Source organism: Balaenoptera physalus (assembly GCF_965194825.1).
Source record: "Balaenoptera physalus genome assembly, chromosome: 10".
Classification (NCBI taxonomy): domain Eukaryota; kingdom Metazoa; phylum Chordata; class Mammalia; order Artiodactyla; family Balaenopteridae; genus Balaenoptera; species Balaenoptera physalus.
In genome coordinates, this window is record NC_138889.1 from 86628872 (window position 1) to 86656138 (window position 27267).

The 27267-nt window shown below is 34.3% G+C and overlaps 1 protein-coding gene across 2 annotated transcripts in view; it reads left to right on the plus strand.

Annotated features, from left to right (window-relative positions):
* Positions 1 to 27267, plus strand: part of ELP4 (elongator acetyltransferase complex subunit 4) — a 225871-nt gene that overhangs the window by 5625 nt on the left and 192979 nt on the right. For both annotated transcript variants that reach the window (XM_082476675.1, XM_082476676.1), the window contains exons 2-3: positions 2120 to 2155; positions 25232 to 25353. In XM_082476675.1, coding sequence (XP_082332801.1) covers positions 2120 to 2155; positions 25232 to 25353 — 158 coding nt within the window. The remainder of the gene's footprint in view (positions 1 to 2119; positions 2156 to 25231; positions 25354 to 27267) is intronic.

Below are 27267 nucleotides of genomic sequence, written 5' to 3' on the forward strand. Positions count from 1 at the left end.
AAATTCGAGGGGTGGTTCCTGAATTATCAGGAACAGTGGATTGTTTGACTCATTCTTACAGAAAACTACCTTAGCCTAGTCTGATTTACTGTTAAGGTGATCACTATTTATCTAATGATACAGTTTTAGTGTATCATTTAGTTTCTAGTCAGAAACTAATTGCCAGACTCGTAAGGGTAGCTCTTACTGTACCTCCTTGGGCAAGTCACCTGAGCAAGGTATCACTTCATTTAATAGGGAAACTATTTCTTTATCTGTTCTCATTATTTCACTGTGAATATAATTCACAAAATACTTCTCTAACCATTCGACTTGGAGGCCTTATATAAATTCCTAATTTGAGGAGACATGAATGTAGACCCAAAGAAGTTTAGATAAGAAATCTAAATACTTCCTATAAAACTTAAGTTATAGAAAGAAAGGCAGCTAACTTTTTTATAGTACTTGCTGTAGACTAGACACTGCAGTATCTGTTATGTGCTTGTATTATTTCATCTCAAATACACAAAATGATGATAACGTAGTTAAATGTTTATTTTTGCATGTAAGGGAAAATAGTGAAGTAAGGAGTTGGAAAGTGTGATTTAAAGTGTTTAAAATGGATTAAAAAGTTAGTAGTGTTCTATATGTAGCACAAACTATAAAATTAAATATTTAGTCTAATCTTGTCCCAAAGAAAATTTGCTCTGATCCTTAATGGTTATTATCATCACACGTATTTCAGTTTATGTTAATCTTTTAGTTTGACCAACATTTGGAGTTATCCTGTGTAGTCTGGTGTGGCTTTAAATGCTAAAATGAAGGAACTTATCTCAATGTGAAATTAAAATACATATTTGATTCTATAAAAAATCCACTTAAAAATATATAAATGTATTGGTTTCATTTTTTAAAAAATTGTTTTCTAACAATTTGGAATGTTTTGTTTATAAAGTCCCCAAATGTTGGATTGTATTCTGTGTTCATGCATGTTACCAAATTTCAAATTCTGTGAAACATAACAGTTATTTACGCTTATTTGCAAGGCAAAAAATAAACACTATCAAATGAATTTTTCATACTAAGTTTTTCTATGTAGTGTTCACCACTACAAACTTTTTTGGGGAAAAGTTCTTTATTGTTATTCTAAATGTTTCACCGTTTTGTGCAAACAAACAAAACCCTAGTAATATTGTCTTCAACTGTCCAACAATTTTTAGTTTCTTTTTATTAATTTTACTTAATTATACTTTATATAAATATATATAATTTTATTAATTATACTTTAAGTACATTTCATTCTTTGTGTACACATTCTTAAATTTTTAAGTGAATTTGTTAGCGTTTGCAACATTAATTATACATAGTAATACTTTTACAAGTGGTTTTACAAACAAAATATCAGGAGTCAAATGGTTGAATGTCTTTATCTTTCTGATGTTGTTCTAGTTTCCTAAAACTTGATTTTAAATTGATTTTTAATAAACTTTGAGTTATATGTTTATGATCATATTACCCTAATTCAGATATTTAAAATAACATTTTCTAGTAAAATTGAAAATGTGTTTTGTGATTGTGGTGATTGTGCCTTTTTTGTTTGAAATGACAAAAATATTTAGAGTATGTCCTGACTTTGTGTATATTATTAATAATGGAAAAAGAATTCGTTTTAATTATCAGGGTTTTTTTTCCCAAGGCTTATTAAATTTGAGAATAAATATTAAAGTGGAATTTCTATTATAATAACCTTTCTTTTCTATGTTGTACTTCTGTTGTAGTTAAGTTACTGTGCACATTTAGGTCTCAGCTATTGAGCTAATTTATTAGCAAGTGCTAAATATAACATTTATGGAATGCTTAACCGGTTATGTTGAATGCTGCATGGTCCTAACACAGGAGAAAGGAGGCTAGTACAGTATATTATGAAAGTAATTGTAATGTGTAGTGTATAATTACACATAATAGGTAATTATTTCATAATAGCACCTTAAGCAAAGTATTGCAAAGGTAATTAAAATGTTGTTTTTAACTGCAATTTTAAAGTTATTGAAGTACCTGTCCTTGCTAATGCCTAACTTTTATGCTAAAGATAATGTGAAAAGGTAGATTAATTTTCTTCTTGGTTTTGTTTTATTTCCAGGTGGAGGTTTGGCCGTTGGAACAGTTCTTCTAATTGGTTAGTATAGCATACATACTTTGCTCTTCCCAATCACAGTTTTCTGTTGTGCATAATGATTTTATGGGTTTGCCTATTCTGAAATTAAGTATTTAACACTCTACAAGAGTTAAGGTAAATTATACAAGAGCTAAAGTAAATTAAAGAGGAATTGCCTTAAGTTCTAATTTAAATTAAAATGTTGATCTGAACTTGAAATGAATTAGGAAAATATATATATGAAAATGTAGCTCTTATAATTTAAAAATGTTCACAGTGCTTCGCCCTCCATTTGTTTTAAAAAAACTAAAATTAACGCCAATAGATTTTTTGGAGAATCTCAGTACTTAGAGTGGGATTATTACAGTGATTCATTTGATAAGTTGATGTACACATAAGCCCATTGTATATATCACAGATTTTTATCATAATTGTCTTCTAATTGAAAGAAAAGTAACAAACTGATAAATCACATCTTTGTTCATCTTTAAAGCTTCATTGGTTCTTACTTAAATACACATACATAGCCCTACTTAGCTTTTTTTTAAGTTTAGATCATAGAATCTTGGAATTGAAATAAACCTTGGCAGTTATATAATCAAAGCTCCCATTTGGCCACAAATCACTTTTCCATAATCCTTGACAGATATCAAAAACCATTTGAATACAGATTATCTAGTTTAAAGGGCTCACTACTTTACAAAGCAATGCTTTGTTATTGAAAATGTATGATTTATTAGAAAGTTCTGTATATTAATGTTCAATTTGTATGCCTGTAACAAGTTTGTTGTTCCTAGTTTTGTCCTCTGATACTCTTTCACATGACACTCTTAAAATATTTGAAAATAACTATTTAATCACCTCAAATCTTCTCCAAACTAAGTAGACATAGTTTCTTAAACTGGTTTCACACTCCTCACTCTCCTGGTTGTTCTCGTGTCGCACCTTTTGGTCTGACATTGTCTCTTTAACTGTGCCCAGAACTGAATACAATACTCCAAATTTAGTGTGACCTATGCTTAAATTCTAGAAATGGTCATGTCAGTTGCATTTTTTAAATTTATCTTTTAGTAAGTAAAGAATGATTGAAGGAATTTTGGGAAAAAATAATTCACAGTTTTGATGTAAGTATATAAATACAGAAAATATAAAAGGACATGTAGAAAAATTGTGCTGTCCTTTCAGTTCCTCACTCCCCATACCCAGGGACAATATTGTCCTGGGTTTCCCACCCAGATATTTCAACATAACTAATATACATGGGAGCATTCAGCACCTTGCTTTTTCTGCTTAACACATGTTAGAGATCAGTCCATGTGCATTCATATAGATATACCTCATTCTTCTCAACAACTGAATAGGATTTTATTGTATGGTTATGCCACAATTTACTTAAATCATTCTCTACTGATAAGTTTAACTCATTATTTTCTGTTACTAACAATCCTATTGTACAAGTCTTATATATAAGGTCTGCATACACATATAAATATATAGTATCTATAGAATAAATTTCAAGATATAGACTTACTTGATAGAAGCATGTTAAATTGTATTAGATATTAGATTGCTCTGCCAAGAGGTTATGCTACCTTGTACTTCAATCAACTGTTATAAGAATATTAGGTTACCCTTACCCTGAACAACAATGCGCATTATCAAACATTTTAATCTTTACCAGTCCAAATAGGTGAAAAGTGAAGAATGGCATTTCATGATTTGAACCTGGGACTTTTCTCTTTGATGAACAAAAATCTGGAGATTATTATAATGGTTTAAAAAATATCCAGCTAAATTTTTATTCTTTTCTCCAGGGGAAGTATGTGTGAATGATACTAAGAATCCAATGACGACTGATAATTCATTCAAAAAATGTTCGTTGAGCACCCAGGTGCATGCTAGATATTGGGGTTACAAATATAAATGAGTTACTCTCTTCCCTTAAGGAGGAGACATAAGTAAAGTAAATAATTACAACATAAGTTAATACCATAATAGATGTGTTTATTATTACTACACTTTATTGTTGATTGTAGCTGTACACGGGACCGCTATTGACTTTTTTATATCCATCTTATAACCAGCAACTTTTGAATTGTTTGTAGATTCACTTGAATTTTCTAAGTAGGCAGTCATCTTCTGCAAACATTGAAAATGTTATTTCATAACAGATTTTGGTGTTTTAAAAGTGAGTGCTTCCATAACAAATATAAAATAAAAATATGGGAGTGGCTTTAGAACCAGGCAGTGGGCAAGGGCTGGAAGGATTTTGAGGAACACATTAGAAAAAGCCTAAATCACTGTAAACAGATCGTTAGTAGAACTCTGTACTTTGAGGACACTGCCAATGAGGATGAAAAGGAAGAAGGTCCATGTTACTGAAAGCTGGAGGAAGAGGATCCTTGTTACATGGTGACAGAAAGCTTAGCATTGATGTCGGCAGTTATGCGGAAACAACACATGTCTAACGAACTTGGTGATCTAGCCAAGGAGATATTTTGACAATATATAATAAGGAAAAATCAAATAAGAATAACTAAAGCACAGTGACAGATAAAAAAAAGGGTCTGCCTTTGATGAAATATCAATTCACCAAGTATTAAACTAGGTATTCAATAACTATTTGTTGAATTAATAATTGCATAAAATAATATAACAAGTATAAAGCAAAGGCCTTGCCTTTATAGTCTGGTCTTTCCATAAAGCTAATATTTTTCATCGTCTCATTATTATTTATGCCCTACTATCAACTTCTTCTAAGTGTATAAGATTTTAAAAAATATGTATAACTTAAGTAAACTTAGTTTTATTATCTGTTAGCTTGTTTTCTCTAGGAAATCTTAAAACAAAATTTGGAAGCATTTTTACATTTCTTTGAAAGATTAGATTTGCAGAAGGAATCTTATCTACTAGGTTTTCTACTTTTCTCCATTTCCTGGTCAATACAGCTTGTACAACAGATGAATTCTGCCTTAAGAAATGGATGAATAGTTCGAAATACCAACCAAATATGGAGATTTAAGGTCAGTGGTTAGGAGCTTAGGCCATTACTATACTGCTCATCACTCAAAGATTTTTTTATTCCACAAGTGAGAGAAAATTAAAGCCTGAAGATGATTTGCATTAATAACTTTTCACTATAGACTGTGAACATTTTTACCATTCTCTCATTTACCAAGGCAACTCTGTGTCTCAGTGTGTACATGCACACGAGTGTGGGTAACAGAGTAGTGGATTTATGGTTTCAGAAGCAATGTAACTATGGAAACTGGAGACAGTGAGCACTGCCAGAAAACCCATGGTAGGTCTACTTTAGACCTTCGGAATGCAACAAAATAAATGAATATGAATACTTAAAATGCCCTTCTCTGAGGAATAGATTGAAGAACTAAGGGGCTCCTACATTTACTTTGAAAATCAAAGATAGAGTTTTCTTAAAACATGTTTCATCCTTCAGTACTGGAATAGGTTTTGAGATGTTTTATGTTTAAATCGCTTTCTGACAGTTGGTACATGGGTAAATACGGAACACCTGAAAAGTATCAAAAGTGAAAGGATGGCATAAATATTTAAAGTTCACACAGCTTCTTTTTACGTAAAGGATCTTGGTCTATGTGTGAAGCTATCGAGCATCAAAAAGATTTAATAGAAGTCAGTAATTGAAATACAAGTTATGTGACATTTATGAAAGCATTATTTTTAATTTAATCTCTTAGGTTAATTATATAATTTTAGATCTAGAAGTAGGAGAAAAATAATATGCTTTTAAACAATTAATTACAACCAGCTATAAGTGTACTTCTGTATTAGTTACCTATTGCTGTGTGACAATATTAACATAAACTTAATAGCTTAAAAAGAAGACACATTTATCATCTCACAATTTCTGTGGGTCAGGAGTCCAGGCACAGCTTAGCTGGGTCCTCTGCAAGCGGACAGTCAAGGTGTCAGTCAGGGCTGGGTTCTCACTGAAGGTTTGGCAGAGAAAGGAAGGATCTGCTTCCAAGCTCACACGGTGGTTGACAGCATTCAGTTCCTTGCTGTCAGCCAGAAGCACTCTCTCACAACCAGCATCTTATTTCTTCAAGACCAGTAAGGAAGAATGTCTCCCAACAAGACAGATGTTACAGTTTTATGTAACAGAAATGATGTCCCATCACCTTTGCCATATACTTTGGGTTAAAGGCAAGTCACAGGTTCCACCCATATTCAAAGAGAAGAGATTACACAAAGACATATACCAGGAAACAGGATCATGGGGATCACCTTAGAATGTCGTACTTTTCATAGATTTAATTTGTTATTATTTCATATAATAGCAAAAACCAAGCGCTCCCAATATATCTCTCAAAGGATAGTATAGTATTTTCTCATCAGTTGTCTTTGAACTTCTTGAATTTGCTGAGCTATGTTTTCCTTTTACAACATGTAATAAATTCTAAGCATTTTCCTTATGGTACACGACTTGGCAAACTACAACCTGCTGGCTGGCGATTTATCTATAAAGATATTGGAATACAACCATGCTCTATTTATTTGCACGTTGTTTATGGCTTCTTTTGTGCTACAAGAGCATAGTTAAGTAGTTTCAACAGAGACTCTATGGTTCACAAGCCCGAAATATTTACTCTGACTCTTTTAAGAAAAAGCTTGCCAATTGCTGTTTTATATTATTATATTTTGTATGCTCCTTAATTTATTTTATAGTAGTAAAACTTGTTGGAAGACTGAAGTAAGACACACTGATATCAGTAGAGTTCTTTAGAAAAAAACCACCTGACCTTTTGTCCTGAAACATTTAAGTGCCTACTATGTGTTTAACACTGTTAGGCCGCATGAATCTTGGTTTTTGCCCTTGATGAACTTAAACTGGCTGTCAGTTGCATGTGGAATAACTATGAACAAAACATGTATAATGTGTAGATGTTTGTGCAGGTGCAAGAGGTATGGAAAAGGCTTAAATTGAATCAAAATATGGGCAGAAGTTGAGGGGAGATGAAGGGAGAAAAGTATTCATATGTAAACTGTATAAACACATGCATAAGAGAGACTACCAGCAGGGTATGCTCCTGTAATAAAGAGGCGAGAGCCCTTCTAAAGGAGAGAGTATTAATTTAGGACTAGTCAAAGGGAAAGTTTAGCCTACTTTCCCTGAGTCTTTTGTCTCAACTACCTACTTGTAGAATTCAAATTGTGAAACTTCAGAACCCATATACCAGCTCCTCAAACTGCAGTGTGCAGGGATGAGACTTTTTACCCTTTATCCACCAGAAGACACCTGGGAGTTTCTGTTTGTTTAGCTTTATAGCCAGTCAGATCCATCATGTTTCACCTCCTAGTTACCTTTGGTCATTGTCCAAGAATTTAGTTGTTCCAATGATCTTACCTCCTCTGTTTCTTTTATCTCCATAATACTCTGTATTTTTTTCTCTATAGACTCAATTTCCTAGTATTCCTATCGTTTCTAAATCTTTCCAGTTTGCCTTTTATAACACCTATTTCATATAAAACATACTCTAATATCTTTAAAACTTATTAAATAGTCTATTAAAATATTTAACATTTAGTGAGGATTTACTGTGTGCTGGGCATCACGCTAAGCCCTTGATGTATATTTTATCATTTAATTTCACAACAATCAGAATAGATGTCTATATTTTACAGAAGATGAAATTGAAAATGTGAGAGAAGCCAAGTAACTTGCCCAGGGCCACACACCTAGTAGCTGAGATTCGCAATCAAGTTTCTCTGACAGTAAATCATCATTTTATACTAAAACCTGATAACTCATCTTAAAAATTCTTTCTGGAGTGAGATTTATATCTTGGGCTATTCCTCCTTCTCTACCATCTCATTGCTGCCTATACTGACGTCCTAGTTATTTCCGTCATTTATTAGAGACTATCATGGTCTTCAACCTCAAGAAGGCATTGAATGTTGGCCAACAAGCTTTTGTATAACTCTAATCACCTCCTTTTCATTCTCAGTAACCTCAGTGGCCTTTTAAACCCTCTGGTCCTCAAACATCAGACAATACCACTTTCTCCCTCATTTTCTGGAATGACTTATTTCACACAGAAGTAAGAGTGTCATCATAAACAACTTCCCACCATCAAACCTCAAAACTATCCACAAATGGAAAGATGTGTTATACCTTCTCCTGTTTGAGAATCATCCTTTCACCTGTACTTTATTTTTGTTACTTGAATTTTATTTTATTTATTTTTTTATACAGCAGGTTCTTATTAGTTATCTATTTTATACATATTAGTGTATATATGTCAATCCCAATCTCCCAATGCAATTAGCTCTAGTAGTTTTCTGGTGGCATCTTTAGGATTCTCTATGTATAGTATCATGTCATCTGCAAACAGTGACAGTTTTGCTTCTTCTTTTCCAATTTGTATTCTTTTCATTTCTTTTTCTTCTCTGATTGCCGTGGCTAGGACTTCCAAACCTATGTTGACTAATAGTGGTGAGAGTGGGCATCCTTGTCTTGTTCCTGATCTTAGAGGAAATGCTTTCAGTTTTTCACCATTGAGAATGATGTTTGCTGTGGGTTTGTCATATATGGCCTTTATTATGTTGAGATAGGTTCCCTCTATGCCCACTTTCTGGAGAGTTTTTATCATAAATCAATGTTGAATTTTGTCAAAAGCTATTTCTGCATCTATTGAGATGATCATATGGTTTTTATTCTTCAATTTGTTAATATGGTGTATCACATTGATTGATTTGCGTATGTTGAAGAATCCTTGCATCCCTGGGATAAATCCCACTTGATCATGTTGTATGATCCTTTTAATGTGTTGTTGGATTCTGTTTGCTAGTATTCTGTTGAGGATTTTTGTATCTATATTCATCAGTGATATTGGTCTGTAATTTTCTTTTTTTGTAGTATCTTTGTCTGGTTTTGGTATCAGGGTGATGGTGGCCTTATAGAATGAGTTTGGGAGTGTTCCTTCCTCTGCAATTTTTTGGAAGAGTTTGAGAAGGATGGGTGTTAGCTCTTCTCTAAATGTTTGATAGAATTCACCTGTGAAGTCATCTGGTTCTGGACTTTTGTTTGTTGGAAGATTTTTAATCAGAGTTTCAATTTCATTACTTGTGATTGGTCTGTTAATATTTTCTATTTCTTCCTGCTTCAGTCTTGGAAGGTTATACCTTTCTAAGAATTTGTCCATTTCTTCCAGGTTGTCCATTTTATTGGCATAGAGTCGCTTGTAGTAGTCTCTTAGGATGCTTTGTATTTCTGCAGTGTCCGTTGTAACTTCTCCTTTTTCATTTCTAATTTTATTGATTTGAGTCCTCTCCCTCTTTTTCCTCATGAGTCTGGTTAATGGTTTGTCAATTTTATTTATCTTCTCAAAGAACGAGCTTTTAGTTTTATTGATCTTTGCTATTGTTTTCTTTGTTCCTATTTCATTTATTTCTGCTCTGATCCTTATGATTTCTTTCCTTCTACTAACTTTGGGTTTTTTTCTTCTTTCTCTAGTTCCTTTAGGTGTACGGTTAGATTATTTGAGATTTTTCTTGTTTCTTGAGGTAGGCTTGTATTGCTATAAACTTCCCTCTTAGAACTGCTTTTGCTGGATCCCATAGGTTTTGGATCATCATGTTTTCATTGTAATTTGTCTCTAGGTATATTTTGATTTCCTCTTTGATTTCCTCAGTGATCTCTTGGTTATTTAGTAACGTATTTTTTAGCCTCCATGTGTTTGTGTTTTTTACATTTTTTCCCCTGTAATTGATTTCTAATCTCATAGCGTTGTGGTCAGAATAGATGCTTGATATGATTTCAATTTTCTTAAATTTACTGAGGCTTGATTTGTGACTCAAAATGTGATCTATCCTGGAGAATGTTCCATGTGCACTTGAAGAGAAAGTGTAATCTGCTGTTTTTGGATGGAATGTCCTACAGATATCAATTAAATCTATCTAGTCTATTGTGTCATTTAAAGCTTGTGTTTCCTTATTAATATTCTGTTTGGATGATCTGTCCATTGGTGTAAGTGAGGTGTTAAAGTCCCCCACTATTATTGTGTTACTGACGATTTCCTCTTTTAGAGCTGTTAGCAGTTGTCTTATGCATTGAGGTGCTCCTATGTTGGGTGCATATATATTTATAATTGTTATATCTTCTTCTTGGATTGATCCCTTAATCATTATGTAGTGTCCTTCCTTGTCTCTTGTAACATTCTTTATTTTAAAGTCTAATTTATCTGATATGAGTATTGCTACTCCAGCTTTCTTTTGATTTCCATTTGCATGGAATATCTTTTTCCATCCCCTCACTTTTAGTCTGTATGTGTCCCTAGGTCTGAAGTGGGTCTCTTGTGGACAGCATATATATGGGTCTTGTTTTTGTATCCATTCAGCGAGCCTGTGTCTTTTGGTTGGAGCATTTAATCCATTCACATTTAAGGTAATTATTGATATGTATGTTCCTATTACCATTTTCTTAATTGTTTAGGGTTTGTTTTTGTAGGTCCTTTTCTTCTCTTTGTTTCCCACTTAGAGAAGTTCCTTTAGCATTTGTTGTAGAGCTGGTTTGGTGGTGCTGAATTCTCTTAGCTTTTGCTTGTCTGTAAAGCTTTTAATTTCTCTGTCGAATCTGAATGAGATCCTTGCCAGGTAACGTAATCTTGGTTGAAGGTTCTTCCCTTTCATCACTTTAAGTATATCATGCCACTCCCTTCTGGCCTGTAGAGTTTCTGCTGAGAAATCAGCTGTTGACCTCATGGGAGTTCCCTTGTATGTTATTTGTCGTTTTTCCCTTGTTGCTTTCAATAATTTTTCTTTGTCTATAATTTTTGTCAATTTGATTACTATGCATCTCGGCATGTTTCTCCTTGGGTTTATCCTGCCTGGGATTCTCTGTGGCTTCCTGGACTTGGGTGGCTATTTCCCTTCCCATGTTAGGGAAGTTTTTGACTATAATCTCTTCAGATATTTTCTCTGGTCCTTTCTCTCTCTCTTCTCCTTCTGGGGCCCCTATAATGCGAATATTGTTGCCTTTAATGTTGTCCCAGAGATCTCTTAGGCTTTCTTCATTTCTTTTCATTCTTTATTCTTTATTCTGTTCCGTGGCAGTGAATTCCACCATTCTGTCTTCCAGGTCACTTATCCGTTCTTCTGCCTCAATTATTCTGCTATTGATTCCTTCTAGTGTATTTTTCATTTCAGTTATTGTATTGTTGATCTCTTTCTGTTTGTTCTTTCATTCTTTTGGGTGTTTGGTCTTTAATTCTTCTAGGTCTTTGTTAAACATTTTTTGCATCTTCTCAATCTTTGCCTCCATTCTTTTTCCGAGGTCCTGGATCATCTTCACCATCATTATTCTGAATTCTTTTTCTGAAAGGTTTCCTATGTCCACTTCATTTAGTTGTTTTTCTGGGGTTTTATCTTTTTCCTTCATCTGGTGCAACGTCCTCTGCCTTTTCATTTTGTCTGTCTTTCTGTGAATGGGTTTTCCTTGCACAGGCTACAGAACTGTAGTTCTTCTTGCTTCTGCTGTCTGCCATCTGGTAGATGAGGCTATCTAAGAGGCTTGTGCAAGCTTACTGATGGGGGGGGACTGGTAGTGGGTAGAGCTGGGTGTTGCTCTGGTGGGCAGAGCTCAGTAAAACTTTAATCCACTTGTCTGCTGATGGGTGGGCTGGGTTCCCTCCCTCTTGGTTGTTTGGCCTGAGGTGACCCAACACTGGAGCCTACCTGGCTCTTTGGTGGGGCTAATGGCGGACTCTGGGAAGGCTCACACCAAGGAGTACTTCCCAGAACTTCTGCTGCCAGTATCCTTGTACCCATGGTGAGCCACAGCCACACCCCGCCTCTGCAGGAGACCCTCCAACACTAGCAGGTAGGTCTGGTTCAGTCTCCTATGGGGTCACTGCTCCTTCCCCTAGGTCCCGATGCACACATTACTTTGTGTGTGCCCTCCAAAAGTGGAGTCTCTGTTTCCCCCAGTCCTGTTAAAATCCTGCAATCAAATCCCGCTAGCCTTCAAAGTCTGATTCTCTAGGAATTCCTCCTCCCGTTGCCTGACCCCCAGGTTGGGAAGCCTGACATGGGGCTCAGAACCTTCACTCCAGTGGGTGGACTTCTGTGGTGTAAGTGTTCTCCAGTTTGTGAGTCACCCACCCAGCAGTTATGGGATTTGATTTTATTGTGATTGTGCTCCTCCTACCATCTCATTGTGGTTTCTCCTTTGTCTTTGGATGTGGAGTATCTTTTTTGGTGAGTTCCAGTATCTTCCTGTCAATGATTGTTCAGCAGTTAGTTGTGATTCCAGTGCTCTCACAAGAAGGAGCGAGCGCACATCCCTGTACTCCACCATCTTGAACCAAATCCCTCACCTGTACTTTAGATCTTTTCTCCTTCTACCTTTCCAAGTACCTGGCAATAGCAATTTTCTTTTCTCTTCTTATCATTACTATATTTATTAAGCTCTTTTCTATGTGTACTTATTTTTCAAAGGAAAAAAATTCCACTCCCTTAACCCTACCTTCTCCAATCATTGCTTTTTCTGTTTCCTTTCATAGCCAAGCCTGTTGAATGATCTGTAACACTTCTTATATGTTTTAGTAATATTTCAGTCATTGCTCAGTCTATTTCAGGCACTACCACTTCACTGAAACCACCTTAGCTAGAGACACTGGAGACCTTCTCATTGCTAAACCCAGAGGTTACTTCTCAGTCCTATTCCTTCTTCTTTTTTTTTTTTATTGAAGTATAGCTGATTTACAATGTTGTGTTAGTTTCTGGTGTACAGCACTGTGGGCCATATATATATATATATATTTTTCCCATTAAGGTTTATTACAGAATATTGAATATAGTTCCCTGTGCTATGCAGTAGGACCTGGTTGTTATCTATTTTATGTATAGTAGTTTGTATCTGCTAATCCCAAACTCCTGATTTATCCCTGCCCCCTATTTCCCCTTTGGTAACCATAAGTTTGTTTTCTATGTCTGTGAGTCTGTTTCTGTTTTGTAAATAAGTTCATTTGTATCATATTTTAGATTCCACATATAAGTGATATCATGATATTTATCTTTCTCTTTCTGACTTACTTCACTTAGTATGATAATCTCTAGGTCCATCCCTCTTGCTGCAAATGGCATTATTTCATTGTTTGTTATAGCTGAATAGTATTCAATAGTATATCTATACTGCATCTTCTTTATCCATTCATCTGTCGATGGACATTTAGGTTGCTTCCATGTCTTGTCTATTGTAAATAGTGCTGCTGTGAACATTGGGGTGCATCTTTTTGAATTGAGAGTTTTCTGTGGACATATGCCCAGGAGTGGGATTGCTGGATCATATGGCAACTCTATTTTTAGTTTTTTAAAGAACCTCCATACTGTTTTCCATAGTGGCTGTCCCAATTTACATTCCCACCAATAGTGTAGGAGAGTCCCCTTTTCTCCACACCCTCTCCACCATTTATTATTTGTAGGCTTTTTAATGATGGCCATTCTGACCAGTGTGAGGTATTACCTCATTGTATTTTTGATGCACATTTCTCTAATAATTAGCAAAGTTGGGCATCTTTTCATGTGCCTATTGGCCATCTGTATGTCTTTGTAGAAATGTCTATGTAGGTCTTCTGCCCATTTTTCGATTGGGTTGTTTGGTTTTTTGTTGTTGTATGAGCTGTTTGTATATTTTGGAAATTAAGCCCTTGTCAGGCACATTGTTTGCAAATATTTTCTCCCATTCTGTAGGTTGTCTTTTCATTTTGTTTATGGTTTCCTTTGCTGTGCAAAAGCTTGTAAGTTTGATTAGGTCCCATTTGTTTATTTTTGCTTTTATTTCTGTTGCCTTGGGAGACTGGCCTAAGAAAATGCTGGTACAATTTATGTCAGAGAATGTTTTGCCTATGTTCTGTTCTAGGAGTCTTATGGTCTCATGTCTTATATTTAAGTCTTTAAGCCATTTTGAATTTATTTTTGTGTATGGTGTGAGGAAGTGTTCTAACTTCATTGGTTTACATGGGGCTATCCAGCTTTCCCAGCACTGCTTGCTGAAGAGACTGTCTTTTCTCCATTGTATAGTCTTGCCTCCTTTGTTGAAGATTAATTGACTGTAAGTATGTGGGTTTATTTCTGAGCTCTCTATTCTATTCCATTGAATCATGTGTCTGTTTCTGTGCCAGTACCATGCTGTTTTGATTACTATAGTTTTATAGTATTCTCTGAAGTCTGGGAGGGTTGTGCCTCCAGCTTTGTTCTTTTTCCTCAGGATTGCTTTGGCAATTCTGGGTCTTTTATGGTTCCATATAAATTTTAGGATTATTTGTTCTCATTCTGTGAAAAATGTCATGGGTAATTTGATAGGGATCGCATTAAATCTGTAGATTACTTTGAGTAATATGACTATTTTAACAATATTAATTCTTCCAATTCAAGAACATGGGTTAAAAAAAAAAAAAAGAACATGGGTTATCTTTCCATTTCTTTGAATCATCTTTAATTTCCATTATCAATGTTTTATAGTTCTCAGCATATAGGTCTTTCACCTCCTTGGTCAAGTTTATTCCTAAGTTTTGTTTTTGTTTGTTTGTTTTTTTGTTTTTATGTAATTTTAAAAGGAATTGCTTTTTACTTTCCTTTTCTGATATTTCATTGTTAGTGTAAAGAAATGCAACAGATTTCTGTATGTTGATCTTGTATCCTGCTACCTTCTCAGGCCTCTTCCTTCTTGACCTCAGCAGCAATTGAGGTAGTTAATCACTCTTTCCTTGAAGTACTCCCTTTCTTTGGATTCTGTTATAATATTCTGTTCTGGTTTTCCTTCTACCCCTCTGCTCATGTTTTTTTAGACTCCTTTGGCTCTACTTAAAATACTAACATCATATTCCCTCTTCTAGTGCTGTATACTCTTCCCTGGGAGGTCTCAGTCCCTGCCATAACTAGAATGACCAGGAAAAACCTCATCTTATAAAAGTAATCAGGGGCTTCTCTGGTGGCGCAGTGGTTGAGAGTCTGCCTACTAGTGCAGGGGACACGGGTTCGAGCCCTGGTCTGGGAGGATCCCACATGCCCTGGAGCGGCTGGGCCCGTGAGCCACAACTACTGAGCCTGCGCGTCTGGAGCCTGTGCTCCGCAACAAGAGAGACCACGATAGTGAGAGGCCCGTGCACCGCAATGAAGAGTGGCCCCCACTTGCCACAACTAGAGAAAGCCCTAGCGCAGAAACGAAGACCCAACATAGCAATCAATCAATAAATAAATCTTAAAAAAAAAAAGAAAAAAAGAAAAAGTAATCAGTAATCTCTAGGCATTGCTACATATGTAGGGTACACAGAGAAATGAGGAGATCATATTCAACTTCCTATTCAGCAGTTTCTCTTGAATATCTTACACACACCTCAAAATCAGTATGTCTAGAGCTAAACTCACAGTCTACCCTTATCTCCAAATTCTACCCCATTCCTCTAAATCTGTCCCTCTTCCTCTCATCCCTGGATTATTCAACCTACCAAGTGACACATGCCGGAGACCTGAGTGATGTACTTGTCTCTCACACTCCACACGCCCATTAATCATTAAATGCTGAAAGTTTTCAACCTTTTAAATATGTATTGAAAAACTCTGTCTACATCTCTTCATTATTGCTGCCACAACCCTAATTCAAACCGTAATCAACAACTGTCACTGAAATTATTATAACAGCTTCTTAAGTTGTCTCCAATGTTCCCTTGCTTCAGTCCTTTTTCTTACTGTAGCCTGAGTGAACTTTATGATATGAAAATCTGATCATGATCCTTGCTTAGGACATTTTTGTGCTCTCTATTGATCTTAACATAAGGTGCAAGCTCCTTAACTTGGGCTCTAAGGCCTTTAGTGATTTGCTTCTGCTCATTCACCTTAGCCTTATCTCTTCTCATCTTCTCACCTCCTTCCTCAAGCTTTGTGTTTATCACCCTAAGCTTTTAATTCCATCAAAGTACCATTCTCTCACCTCTCTACAGGACTTTTCTTAAGTTCTTTCTTGCTGCATCTTTTTTCTTCTCTTTTCCTAACCCCTAATCATCTTTTAGGTCTCCACTTAAATATCTCTTCCAGAAAGTCATCCTTAACTGTTGCTTTCCTTTTTCTCATGCCCAATTAGTAGTATTCCTCTTATATAAATACTTCTGTAGTATTCTTTATTTACCTTCTCATGACACTTATACTTTATTGAAAAACCCTGGTCACATATTTTATTCAGTAAACTGACTGTAAGCTCTGTGATCATGGGAACCATATAGGGATACAGTGAATGAATGAATGCATGAATAAATGAATGATATGAAAGCCTGGCTAAAAACAATTTATAGTGGTTAGGAATATGTAATCATGGAGTATTTTTTTTTTTTTTTTTTTTTTTTTTAAAAGTTTTTTTTTTCTTTTTTTTAATTATTATTTATTTATTTATTTATTTATTTTTGGCTGTGTTGGGTCTTCGTTTCTGTGCGAGGGCTTCCTCTAGCTGTGGCAAGTGGGGGGCCACTCTTCATCGCGGTGCGCGGGCCTCACTATCGTGGCCTTTCGTTGCGGAGCACAGGCTCCAGACGCGCAGGCTCAGTAGCTGTGGCTCACGGGCCTAGTTGCTCTGCGGCATGTGGGATCTTCCCAGACCAGGGCTCGAACCCGTGTCCCCTGCATTAGCAGGCAGATTCTCAACCACTGCGCCACCAGGGAAGCCCAATCATGGAGTATTTTGAGCAATGAAGAGATACTATGAAGGAGGCACTGCAGGAATAATGTGAAAAACTTGAAGTGATAAAAATACTCATTGCCCTAATCTAAACATGAGGTGATGTTTGTTACTGTGCTTTTAAGACTTTAATCATAAATTTACTATCAAATTTTGATAGGATAACAACACAAACTAACTTTTCTATTTCTACACTTCATTATGTATGTTAGATTCTAAATGTTTAACTAGCTTTGCTTAGACTGCTGTGATTTGAAATATCATTTCCCTATATTTTCCCTCTTTTAACAGAACCCTCACAAGAGTGGTGATTTCTACTTCTGTGCCATATAATGTGTAGGAAATGAGGGAGAGACAGGAGGTAGTATGATCCCACAATTTTTGGCCAGAGAAAGTTTGGAGTTAGTACCATTAGGTGAAGTCAGGAAAGGAGGAGAATGAGCAGATATTGAGGTAGAGTAATGAATTCAGTTTAAACACAATGAATTTTCTGTTCCAAGTAGTTCTACCTAGTAGACAGTTGGATATTTGGGTATTAAATTTAGGCTAGAGAAAAATATTTGGGATTCCTCAATGTTATTTAACTAATGTTTTATTCAGTGTATGTTTTAGTTAAAGTCATAGGCATGTATTAGAATGTCCAAGTTTATAGACCCTTGTGGATCCAGAGATGGAATTTTAGGGGGTCTCTTAATTCCCTCAAATGACATGCAAATTTGTGTAGGACTGTGTATATTTTTAGACCAGCATATAAAACTTATATCAGCTTCTTAGAGTGGCCTTAGACTCCAAAAAAGACTCAGTACAACTAGAGTAAAAAGAAAAACAGGTCAAAATCTAAAGCCTAGGCACATCAGTGTTTAAGGCACAGATAATGGAAAATAAGCCCAGGAAAGAGGTTAAGACCATAGCTTCTGGAATCAGACTTCCTAGATTCAAATAATGGCTCTGCTATTTACTAGCTGTATCACCATAGGCAAGCTGCTTACATTCTCTGTAGTTTCCTTACCTATAAGACAGAGATTAATAACATTTGTAAGGTTGTTGTAAGGATTAAATGAGCTAATGCTTGAGGTGTGTGTTGCACCATGTTTAGCATATAGTTAATGGTCAATAAATCACTTCTTTGCTGTTTTTAATGTAATCTTGACTGTACTGGCCAGCCCCGCCAAACATGAGATTCTGCCTCTTTGAAGGGTTTTTCAGTGACAGATGGGGCCAGAATGAAGCAGAGCATCACCCCCAAAACCATGCTTACCACCTACATGGAAATCACCATAACTTCATAGGCTGCAAGCAGCTGGCTTGAATAGACCAGATCAGAGTGAGGATAGGGCCATCTCTCTACCTAAAGCAGACAGACAGTTGTGTAAGTTGATCTCTGCCACTTTTCTTTTTCCCTGCTCTCCCAGTAATAGAACGAGGACTTGGAGTAAGAAGTATTTTAGAACTTTCCTTTCTTGTAGAACCCCTCTGCACCACTGAGACCTTCAAGGTACAAGCCTTAGTTTGCACTGAAGGACAGAGAAAGCTTTGCATTGAACGTTAAAGTTTTAAACTTAACTATTTCAAATTTTAATAACTGAAACTGGTGAGAAGATCATGGAATCCACTCTGGATGTCTTTAAGAGATGAGAAAAGGAAGTTTTGACATAGCATATTTGAAAGCAGTGACTAGAAAATAAACAAAGTTGTTTCATATTTGTATACCAAAGAGTTGAGAGCTCTATATAAACTGCTTACATATATAAAGAATGGCTAAAGAAACAGGAAAAATGGTAACAAGGAGTATCTTAAAAATGGGGGATTGAGAGGGTAGTTCCAAAAAGAAAATTGTCCATAGCAATAGCTACAATAGACAAAAAAGATAAAGATTTAAAAGTGTCCCAGAAATTAGACAATTAGAAAGTCATTGGTGACTTTGAGACCAGTCTCAGTGGAATCATAAGGCCAGCTCATTTGGACTTTGATATTAAAGAAAAATTGATGTTCCTGTTGTTTCTATCCATTAGGCTTCATTCTACCCCTTGGGGGCATTAATGAACAAGTGTAATTCCATTTCCATATGACAGCCCATCAAATATTTGAAGCCAGCTATCTTGCATCCCTTGGGTCTCTTTTTCTTCAAGGAAAATATTCATTTCTCATGCTTTCAAGTCCCTTCACCATCCTGGTCACTCCATTCAGAAGATGCTTTAGTTTGTGTAAATCCCCAAATGAAATATATTGTTGTCAGTCTGGTCGAGTACCATAGAATAGAATAGGACAATCATCTCTCTCAACCTAGGAATTAGACTATTAATTCAGGCCAAAACTACATTTGCTTTTTGGCAGTTCTGTCACATGATTATCATTTTTGCATGCCCAGTGTTATGAGGATTCATTAAATAGATTAATTAAGTGCTTATTGTACAACTCAAAATTTTTTCACAGAATTAGTGATTTTCAGCTTGAAGAGCTTGAATTATTTTTTACTTTTTTTGCTAATCCCTCAATAGGTGATCTTCCTCCCACTAGTTTTTGCTGCCCCACAGGAATCTTTGAAAAAGTAAGGTTGATAAGTATTATAGCATGTGCGTGTGTGTGTGTGTGTGTGTGTGTGTGTGTGTATGATAGGACGTGTTTTCAGCCAAACTACAGTAGATCTGACTGATTTACAAGACAAGATAGATTTTTGTTTGTTGATTTTCCCTTAATTAATTCTACAAATATTTACTGTGTACTGTGTGCCCAGTACTAGCGATATAACAGTAAGATGTGTTCTCTGCCATGAGGAAATTTTAGCTTAGTGGGGAAATTTCGATAATGTGTATTAAATGCTAATATAGGAGTTAACAGGATGCTCCAGGGCACTCTGATCATCTCACCCAGGCTTGAGGAAAGCTTCTCCAAAGATGGGGTTACCTAATCTGGGTCTGGGAGGATTTGAGGGAATTAGCTAGCCAAAGAGGTGAAGTAATCTATGCAAAGGTCCTGAGTTAAGATGCAGTATGACTACTACAGATAGTAATTTAAGATATGAGTGTAGATAAGATCAGCAGGGATTATATGTATGTTAAAAAAAAAAAAAAGTCAAAACCCTTACTCATTTAAGAAGCTCCTGTGCAGCAACGAAAACCCAACACAGCCAAAAATAATAAATAAATAAATTTATTAAAAAAAGAAGTAGGTAAGAAAAGGGGAACTTTGCCATTTAGTTTAGTTGTTTTACCTCTTCATTAATGAGAAATCACTCAATATTTTTTGTTTCTACAAGTGAATATCCATAGTTTCTGCAGTACTTATCTGCATATTTTATTGCCTTACTGAGTATTATAATACATGTCCTCAATTTTACAAATAATTATTTTTATTTTTCTAGTTAAATAGTTTAGGTTTACTTTTTTCTTTCCTGAAAAGTTGTTAAATGACAATCATGTACATTTTAAAGGGAAAACAATAATCATGTAATTATTACAACAAGTATTTTTATTTTTGCACATTAAACCCTCCTCTTTGGCCACAACCATGCAGAGCCTGTAGACCATGCTAAAGGATTTAGTTCTTTCTGCAAGGAGCAATGAGAAAACACTGAAAGGTTTTAAGTAGGGAAGTGACATGATCAGGTTTGTATTTTGAAAAGCTCACTGCTAAATTGAAGGAGGATTTGAGTGGATGCAAAGAAGTAAGAGGAAATTGCAATCATCTAGGAAAGAGTTGTTGGTAGCAAAGCTAGGGGAGAGACATTGTCGTGGGGCGAAGTGAACAATTCCAAAAATACTTTGAAAATAAATTTAACAGGATTTTAGGCATGGGGAGAAGGGTGTATTGGTGAGGGGGGCAGGAAGAGGTATTAAGAATAAATCCTAATTTTCTAAAAACAGAAGGAAGACCACATTTGATAGTAGAAAATAATGAGTTTCTGAGTTCTGCCTTGGACATGTGGGAGTTGAGGCACTTTCATGCTTCTGTATTTAATAGTAACAAAAGCCTGAAAGTGGCATGGAAAGTCCATAGTGGGGGAATGACTAAGTATTGTAAATTATGGTACATAAATTTACTGAAGTATTATGCACTCTTAAACATCATAGTTACAAGACTGTGACTCATGTGAGATTAAGAGAAAAAAGTTGGATACAAAATTCAGTAATAATTGTAACCATCCTACTGCATAGCACAGGGAACTATATTCAATATCCTGTGATAAACCATAATGGAAAAGAATTTTAAAAAGAATGTATATATGTATAACTGAATCACTTTGCTGTACAGCAGAAATTAATACAACATTGTAAATCAGCTCTACTTCAATAAAATACTAAACTGGAAGGAAATCCAAAAAAGAGGGGATATATGTATAGCTGATTCACTTTGCTGTACACTAGGAACTAGCACAACATTGTAAAGCAACTATACTCCAATAAAAATTAATTGAAAAAAATATATATATATAAAAACAGAAAAAAGTGGATGAGGTACTCACATGGAAAGTAATAATAATAATTGTAACCATATGAGAAAATATCTACAGAAAAAGTGCTAAAAGGAAATACAACAAATTTTAGCAATAATTCTATGAGTGTGATGGATGGCGGGTGAATTTCTAAAAATTAAAATTTTCCATGTTGTAAAAATATCAACCTCCGAAGTTAAAATTTTTACTATCAGATTTGTTTCTTACATCATTGATTTATAATGACCTTGGTTTATATGGTTGCTTTTGTAAACTGATTTAATAGTAATTATTTAAGATAAAATCAATTCTTGTTTTAAACATGACTTTCTATTTCTAAAGTTTAACAGAGACACATTCTTAGTTATATAAAATGAGTATTTTTTCCAGTGACATAGCTGTAATGATCCATAGGCAGTGCTGGTCATCTCATCCACTTGTCTCTGCTGGCTTTTCCACCTGTTGACTGTAAACCATGCAGAGGTGTTGAAAGCATTTTTCTTTTCCTTTGCGCACAAAAACTTTCATATAATGCTCCTAAATCCTAATCAAGCCCATTTTGTATCTTTTAGACTTATAGATTTTAACTTTGTGGTAGATAGTGTTAAAGAACTGGCTATGTTCTTTAATATATAAAATTAATCTTCATGTAAATCTTCTATACTTTTGATCTTGGATTTGCTCTACTATTCTGTGCTGAAAAGGTTTACATACAAACTACCACATGGTATTTTAGTTACGCCATAGGAAATTGTTTTCATAAACCACCTTTACTGAATTATAATTTACATACAATAAAATAGACCCATTTTAAGTATATATTTTAGTGAGTTTTTACAAATGTATATACTCATGTAATCACCACAACAATCAAGATATGAAACATTTCCATCATCACCCCCAAACATCCTCATGCCCAAAATGTTTCCTGGCCCCCAAGCACCTAACATCTTTCTATCACTAGAGTTTAGTTCTGCTTTCTTTAGAATACCACATGAAGGCAATCTTACCATACACACTTTTTGTGTCTGGCTTTTTTCACTTAGCTTAGTGTTTTTGAGATTCATCTATGTCGTTATATATCAGTAGTCCGTTTATTATATATATCAGTAGTCCGTTTATTTTGTTGTTGAGTATTATTTCATTTGTGAATGTACCATTTGTTTTTCCATTCACTGGTTGATGGACATTTAAGTTATTTCCAGGTTTTTGTCTGTTACAAAAAAAACTGTCCAAGATATATGTATTGCAAGTATTTTCTCTCTGTAGCTTGCCTTTTCATCTTCTTATTGGTGTCTTTTCAAAAGAAAATATTTAAAATTTTTGTGCACTTCAAGTTATCCATTTTTTTTCTATTGTGGCACATGCTTTCCTGTCTTATTTAAGAAATATTTGTCTACTCCAAGGTTGCAAAAAATTTCCCTGTTTTTTCTAATAGTTTTATTGTTTCACCTTCTATATTTAGTTTTGTGATTCATTTCAGCATAATATTTGAGTAGTAGTATGAGATAAGATTGAAATTTTCTTGTTTGCTTGTTTTTGCTTTTTTTTTCCAATTGAAGTATAGTTGATTTTCAATGTCGTGTTAGTTTCAGTTGTACAGCAAAGTGATTCAGATATATATATGTATACATACTTTTTCAGATTCTTTTCCATTATAGGTTATTACAAGATATTGAATATAGTTTCCTGTGCTATACAGTAGGTCCTTGTTGTTTATCTATTTTATATATAGTAGTGTGTATCTGTTAATCCCAAACTCCTAATTTATCCCTCTTCCCCCCGCTGCAAATTTTTTTTGTTTTTTGATTGAGTGTAGTATGAGGTAAGATTGAGGATTTTGTTGTTTTTTGCATATGGGTATCCAGTTATTCCAGGACCATTTGTTGAAAAAGAATTATTTCTCCACCTTTGTCAAAAATCAGTTATGTGGGTTTATTTCTGGTCTCTCTATTCTTTTACATTGATCTAAATTTATAGCCTTTGGTCAAATCTATATTGCCTGGATTGTTGCAGCTTTATAATAAGTCTTAAAATCAGATGGTATGTCCTCCAACTGTGTTCTTTTTCAAATTCATTTGGTTACCTAGGACCTTTGGATTTCTATGTAAATTTAGAATTAGCTTGTCAGTTTCTCTAAAAAGCTTACTGGGTCTTACATTGACATTCCATTAAATGTATAGATTAATTTGGAAAGATTTAAGTCTTCCATCCCATGACCATGATATATCATTCCATTTATTTAGGTTTTTTTATACTTACTCTCAGAATGTTTTATACTTTTCAAATCGGAGCTAGTTCATGCACACATATTTTGTTAAATTTATTCAAAATATTTCATGTTTTTGGAATCAATTAAAATGGAATTTATAAAATTTTAGTTTCTAATGTTTGTTACTAGTTTGTAGAGGTACAGTAATTTTTATGTATTGACTTTACATGCTACAACCCTGATAGCCTTGGCTTGTTAGTCCTACTAGCTTTTTGGTAGATTGCTTAAGATTTCCTACATATGTGATAATGTTTGCAAATAAAGACTGTTTTATGTCATCTTTTCATCTTTTCCAATCTGTATGCCTTTCATTTCTTTTTCATGGTTTATTATATGCTTCAGACCTTCTGAGCAATATTGATGAGAAGTGGTGAGAGTGGATATACTTTCTTTGTTCCTACTGTCAGGAAGAAAGCATTCCATCTTATCATTCTGTTGCCTATAAGTTTATTATAGATACCATTTATCAGGTTGCAGAGGTTTCATTTTATTCCTAATTTGCCAGGAGTTTGTATTATGAATTACTGTTGAATTTTGTCAAATTTTTTTTTGTGTCTATTGAAATGATCATATGGTTTTACTTTTTTAATATGTCATCATGGTACAGTGATTTTTAAAATAAAAAACCAACTTGGCATTTCTGTGATAAACCCCACTTAATCATAGTATATCATATTATTCTTTCTTATATACTAATGAGTTTTGGTTGGATATTTTAGAAATTATTTTCATAAATGTTCATGAGGCATATTAGTCTGTAACTTTCTTTTCCTGTGATGTCTTGGCCTAGTTTTGGTATCAGAGTAATTATGGCATTATAAAATAAGTTCTGAAATATTTCTTTCCAATTTTTCCTTTTTTCTGAAAGATTACTTGTAAGATTGGTATAATTTCATCCTTAAATGGGCTATTTTTTCTTTCAGTTTTATTGAGATATAATTGACATACAGCACTGTATAAGTTTAAGGTGTACAGCACAATCATTAGACTTAATACATCATGAAATGATTAGCACAATAAGTTTAGTGGACATTCATGATCTCATGTAGATACAAAATTAATAGAAAAAAATTTTTTTCCTTGTGATGAGAACTCGTAGGATTTACTCTCTTAACAATTTTCATATATAACATACAGCAATGTTGATTTTATTTATCATGTTGTAAGTTACATCCCCAGTACTTATTTATCTTATACCTAGAAGTTTGAAGCTTTTGACTGCCTTCATCCAATTCCCCCTACCCCTACTCTCCACCTCTGGTAACCACAAATCTAACACTAAGTGTTTAATTCTTGTGACATGAAAGTAATGAGGTGTGAGTTTACAACTGGTTGGTAGGGAATATGGCCATTTTAGAGGTGCAGTACCTGAGAAAATCTTAGTAAAGAAAAAACCAAATCTCTGATTTTTTAATATAATCATACATAACCTTCTAAATTTTATGGATATCAGAGGTGGTGTAGTAGATGGAGAATGATTTTGGAATCAGAAAGACTATTAAAAGTACCTACTTCCCATTGACTATCTAGATAAGTATTTTAGCCTATCTAACTGTACCTTAGGAAGACATAGTTATTGCCCCACCTCATAGACTTGTTTTAAGGAGAAAAGAATATAAAAACATCCTACCATAAATATCCTAGTATATGGTAGGATTCTGACTAGAATTTTTTTCTTTCTTACAGAAGAGGATAAATATAATATTTATTCTCCTTTGCTCTTCAAGTATTTCCTGGCAGAAGGAATTGTCACTGGACATACTTTGTTAGTTGCATCTGCAAAGGAAGACCCTGCTGACATTTTACAGGTATAGAGTATACTAATTCAATATTGCATTTTAAATATTTCACAAAAAAATATTGTTTATATATATGTAAATAAGATATGTATTTGTATGTGTACAAACTATATTTAAATACATTAATGGGACCACACATGTATTTTTTTCTCTTAAAGAGAAGTATCAAATTTATTTGAACATGTAATCTCATTTTAAAATTAGTTCTTGGACAGTTTTTTTAACTTAAAATTTATGTCACAGTGAGGAAATATTAATAAGCTATTTAAAACTGACAGTAAACAAAATTACTATTAAGTAATGATTTGAGCACTTTATAAACTATTAAAAAATCTAGGTAAAGAAAAACAACTGCAGAATATTGTCAGATATTATATTACCAGTATTCCAAAGGTGTAAGTCAGAAGAAAGACAGAGAAATTAGAAGTACTCATTTATTAAAATTATTTTGCTTTGAGAATGCCAGAAAGTATTCCCTTCCAAGAAATAAGCAATAATACTAAAATATGTGCTTGAAATAGTATATCTTTTTTATGCCAAACCATACTTTTCACCTCAGAGAAGACAATTCTGACTTTTAGAATGCTTAATTTCTTTGTACAGAACAGGAACTCACTTTTAAGCCATTATTTGATTAGATTCATAATCTAAAGTCATTTTCTCTCAGAGGATGTTTTCATTTCACTGTATAGTTTGCAAAATGACAAATGACTAAGTCATTTATAAAAAATTTGTAGAATAATAAATACTAATTTACAATAACTATCAACAGATACCAACAAATTTCTACACCCACACATAAAAATTACTATAATACTGAGGTCAAAACTAACATGATTCTTTCATATGGGTCAGACTTTGTTTATTAAATTTAAAAAAGTCCAAAAAGAGAAGCTTTGTATAATTTTCCAAATGATTTCCTTCTGGTTGAAGAGCCTGTTTTCCTTTATTCTTATTTCTGCTATTAATCTTTTGTAATATTTTCTTGATGTTTTTGTTTTTTCTTTTGTTCCTTTTCCCTGGCCTTAATCATTTCGGTCAGTTTCTGAACAGTACTGTACTTGCTAGAAGCAGTGGAGTAAAGGCCAAAATCATTGTTGTAAAGAAGCTATATAGGTTCTTCACAGCCTATTCCACAGCATACCGAGCCTAAGATTTTTTATCAGACATCTTTATAGCCATATAGGAAATGTTCGCCAAGCCACAGGCAGGAAGGCCTATATATGCTTTTTTAAATAAAGTGTTTTATTTTTCCTTCTTCCCTCCTCCAACCTAGGTAACTGATGTTAAAGCCTATACTATACTTCCACATTTTGCCTTAGAGAACTACATTTTTTTATTTGAAAACTAATCCCTGACGCCTTTCTTAGGTACCTTGATCTGTACAAGTTAGTACTAAAAAAAATCTCAGTGTACTTTACATGTCCTTCTTTGGATTATGTGAAGGATTTTGAAATTATAAAAGAAATATTATCTTTTCATCAGGGTTTCTTAAAATAGCTAGTCATATATGCAAGTAATTAGATTCTGCAAACCTTTATTCATAGAGCAGTTTTATAATGTAGTAGAAAAATATAAAGCTAGAGTCAAAAAACATAGACTCTTATTAAATTTGTCCTTATGACCAAAATAGATTAATAAGCACCAGACTAGTCATCATGCCTGAAACAACTAAAAAACAGGACAAAATATATGAAACAACTGTCTTCAAAACTTTGATCATCACACAATAAAGGACAGTGATTCCTGAGTTATGCAAAATAAACAAGGTAAGTCCTATAACTTCCCTAGCCTCCTGCATGCAAAGTGTCCAGGCCATAGTGCAGGGAGGAGGAACCCAGGATAAGACAATCTTAGGAGACAGAGCTAGGAATGTGGAATTACAACCTTGTTATTGTCTTCATCTGGAGCCAAGTATGGTTT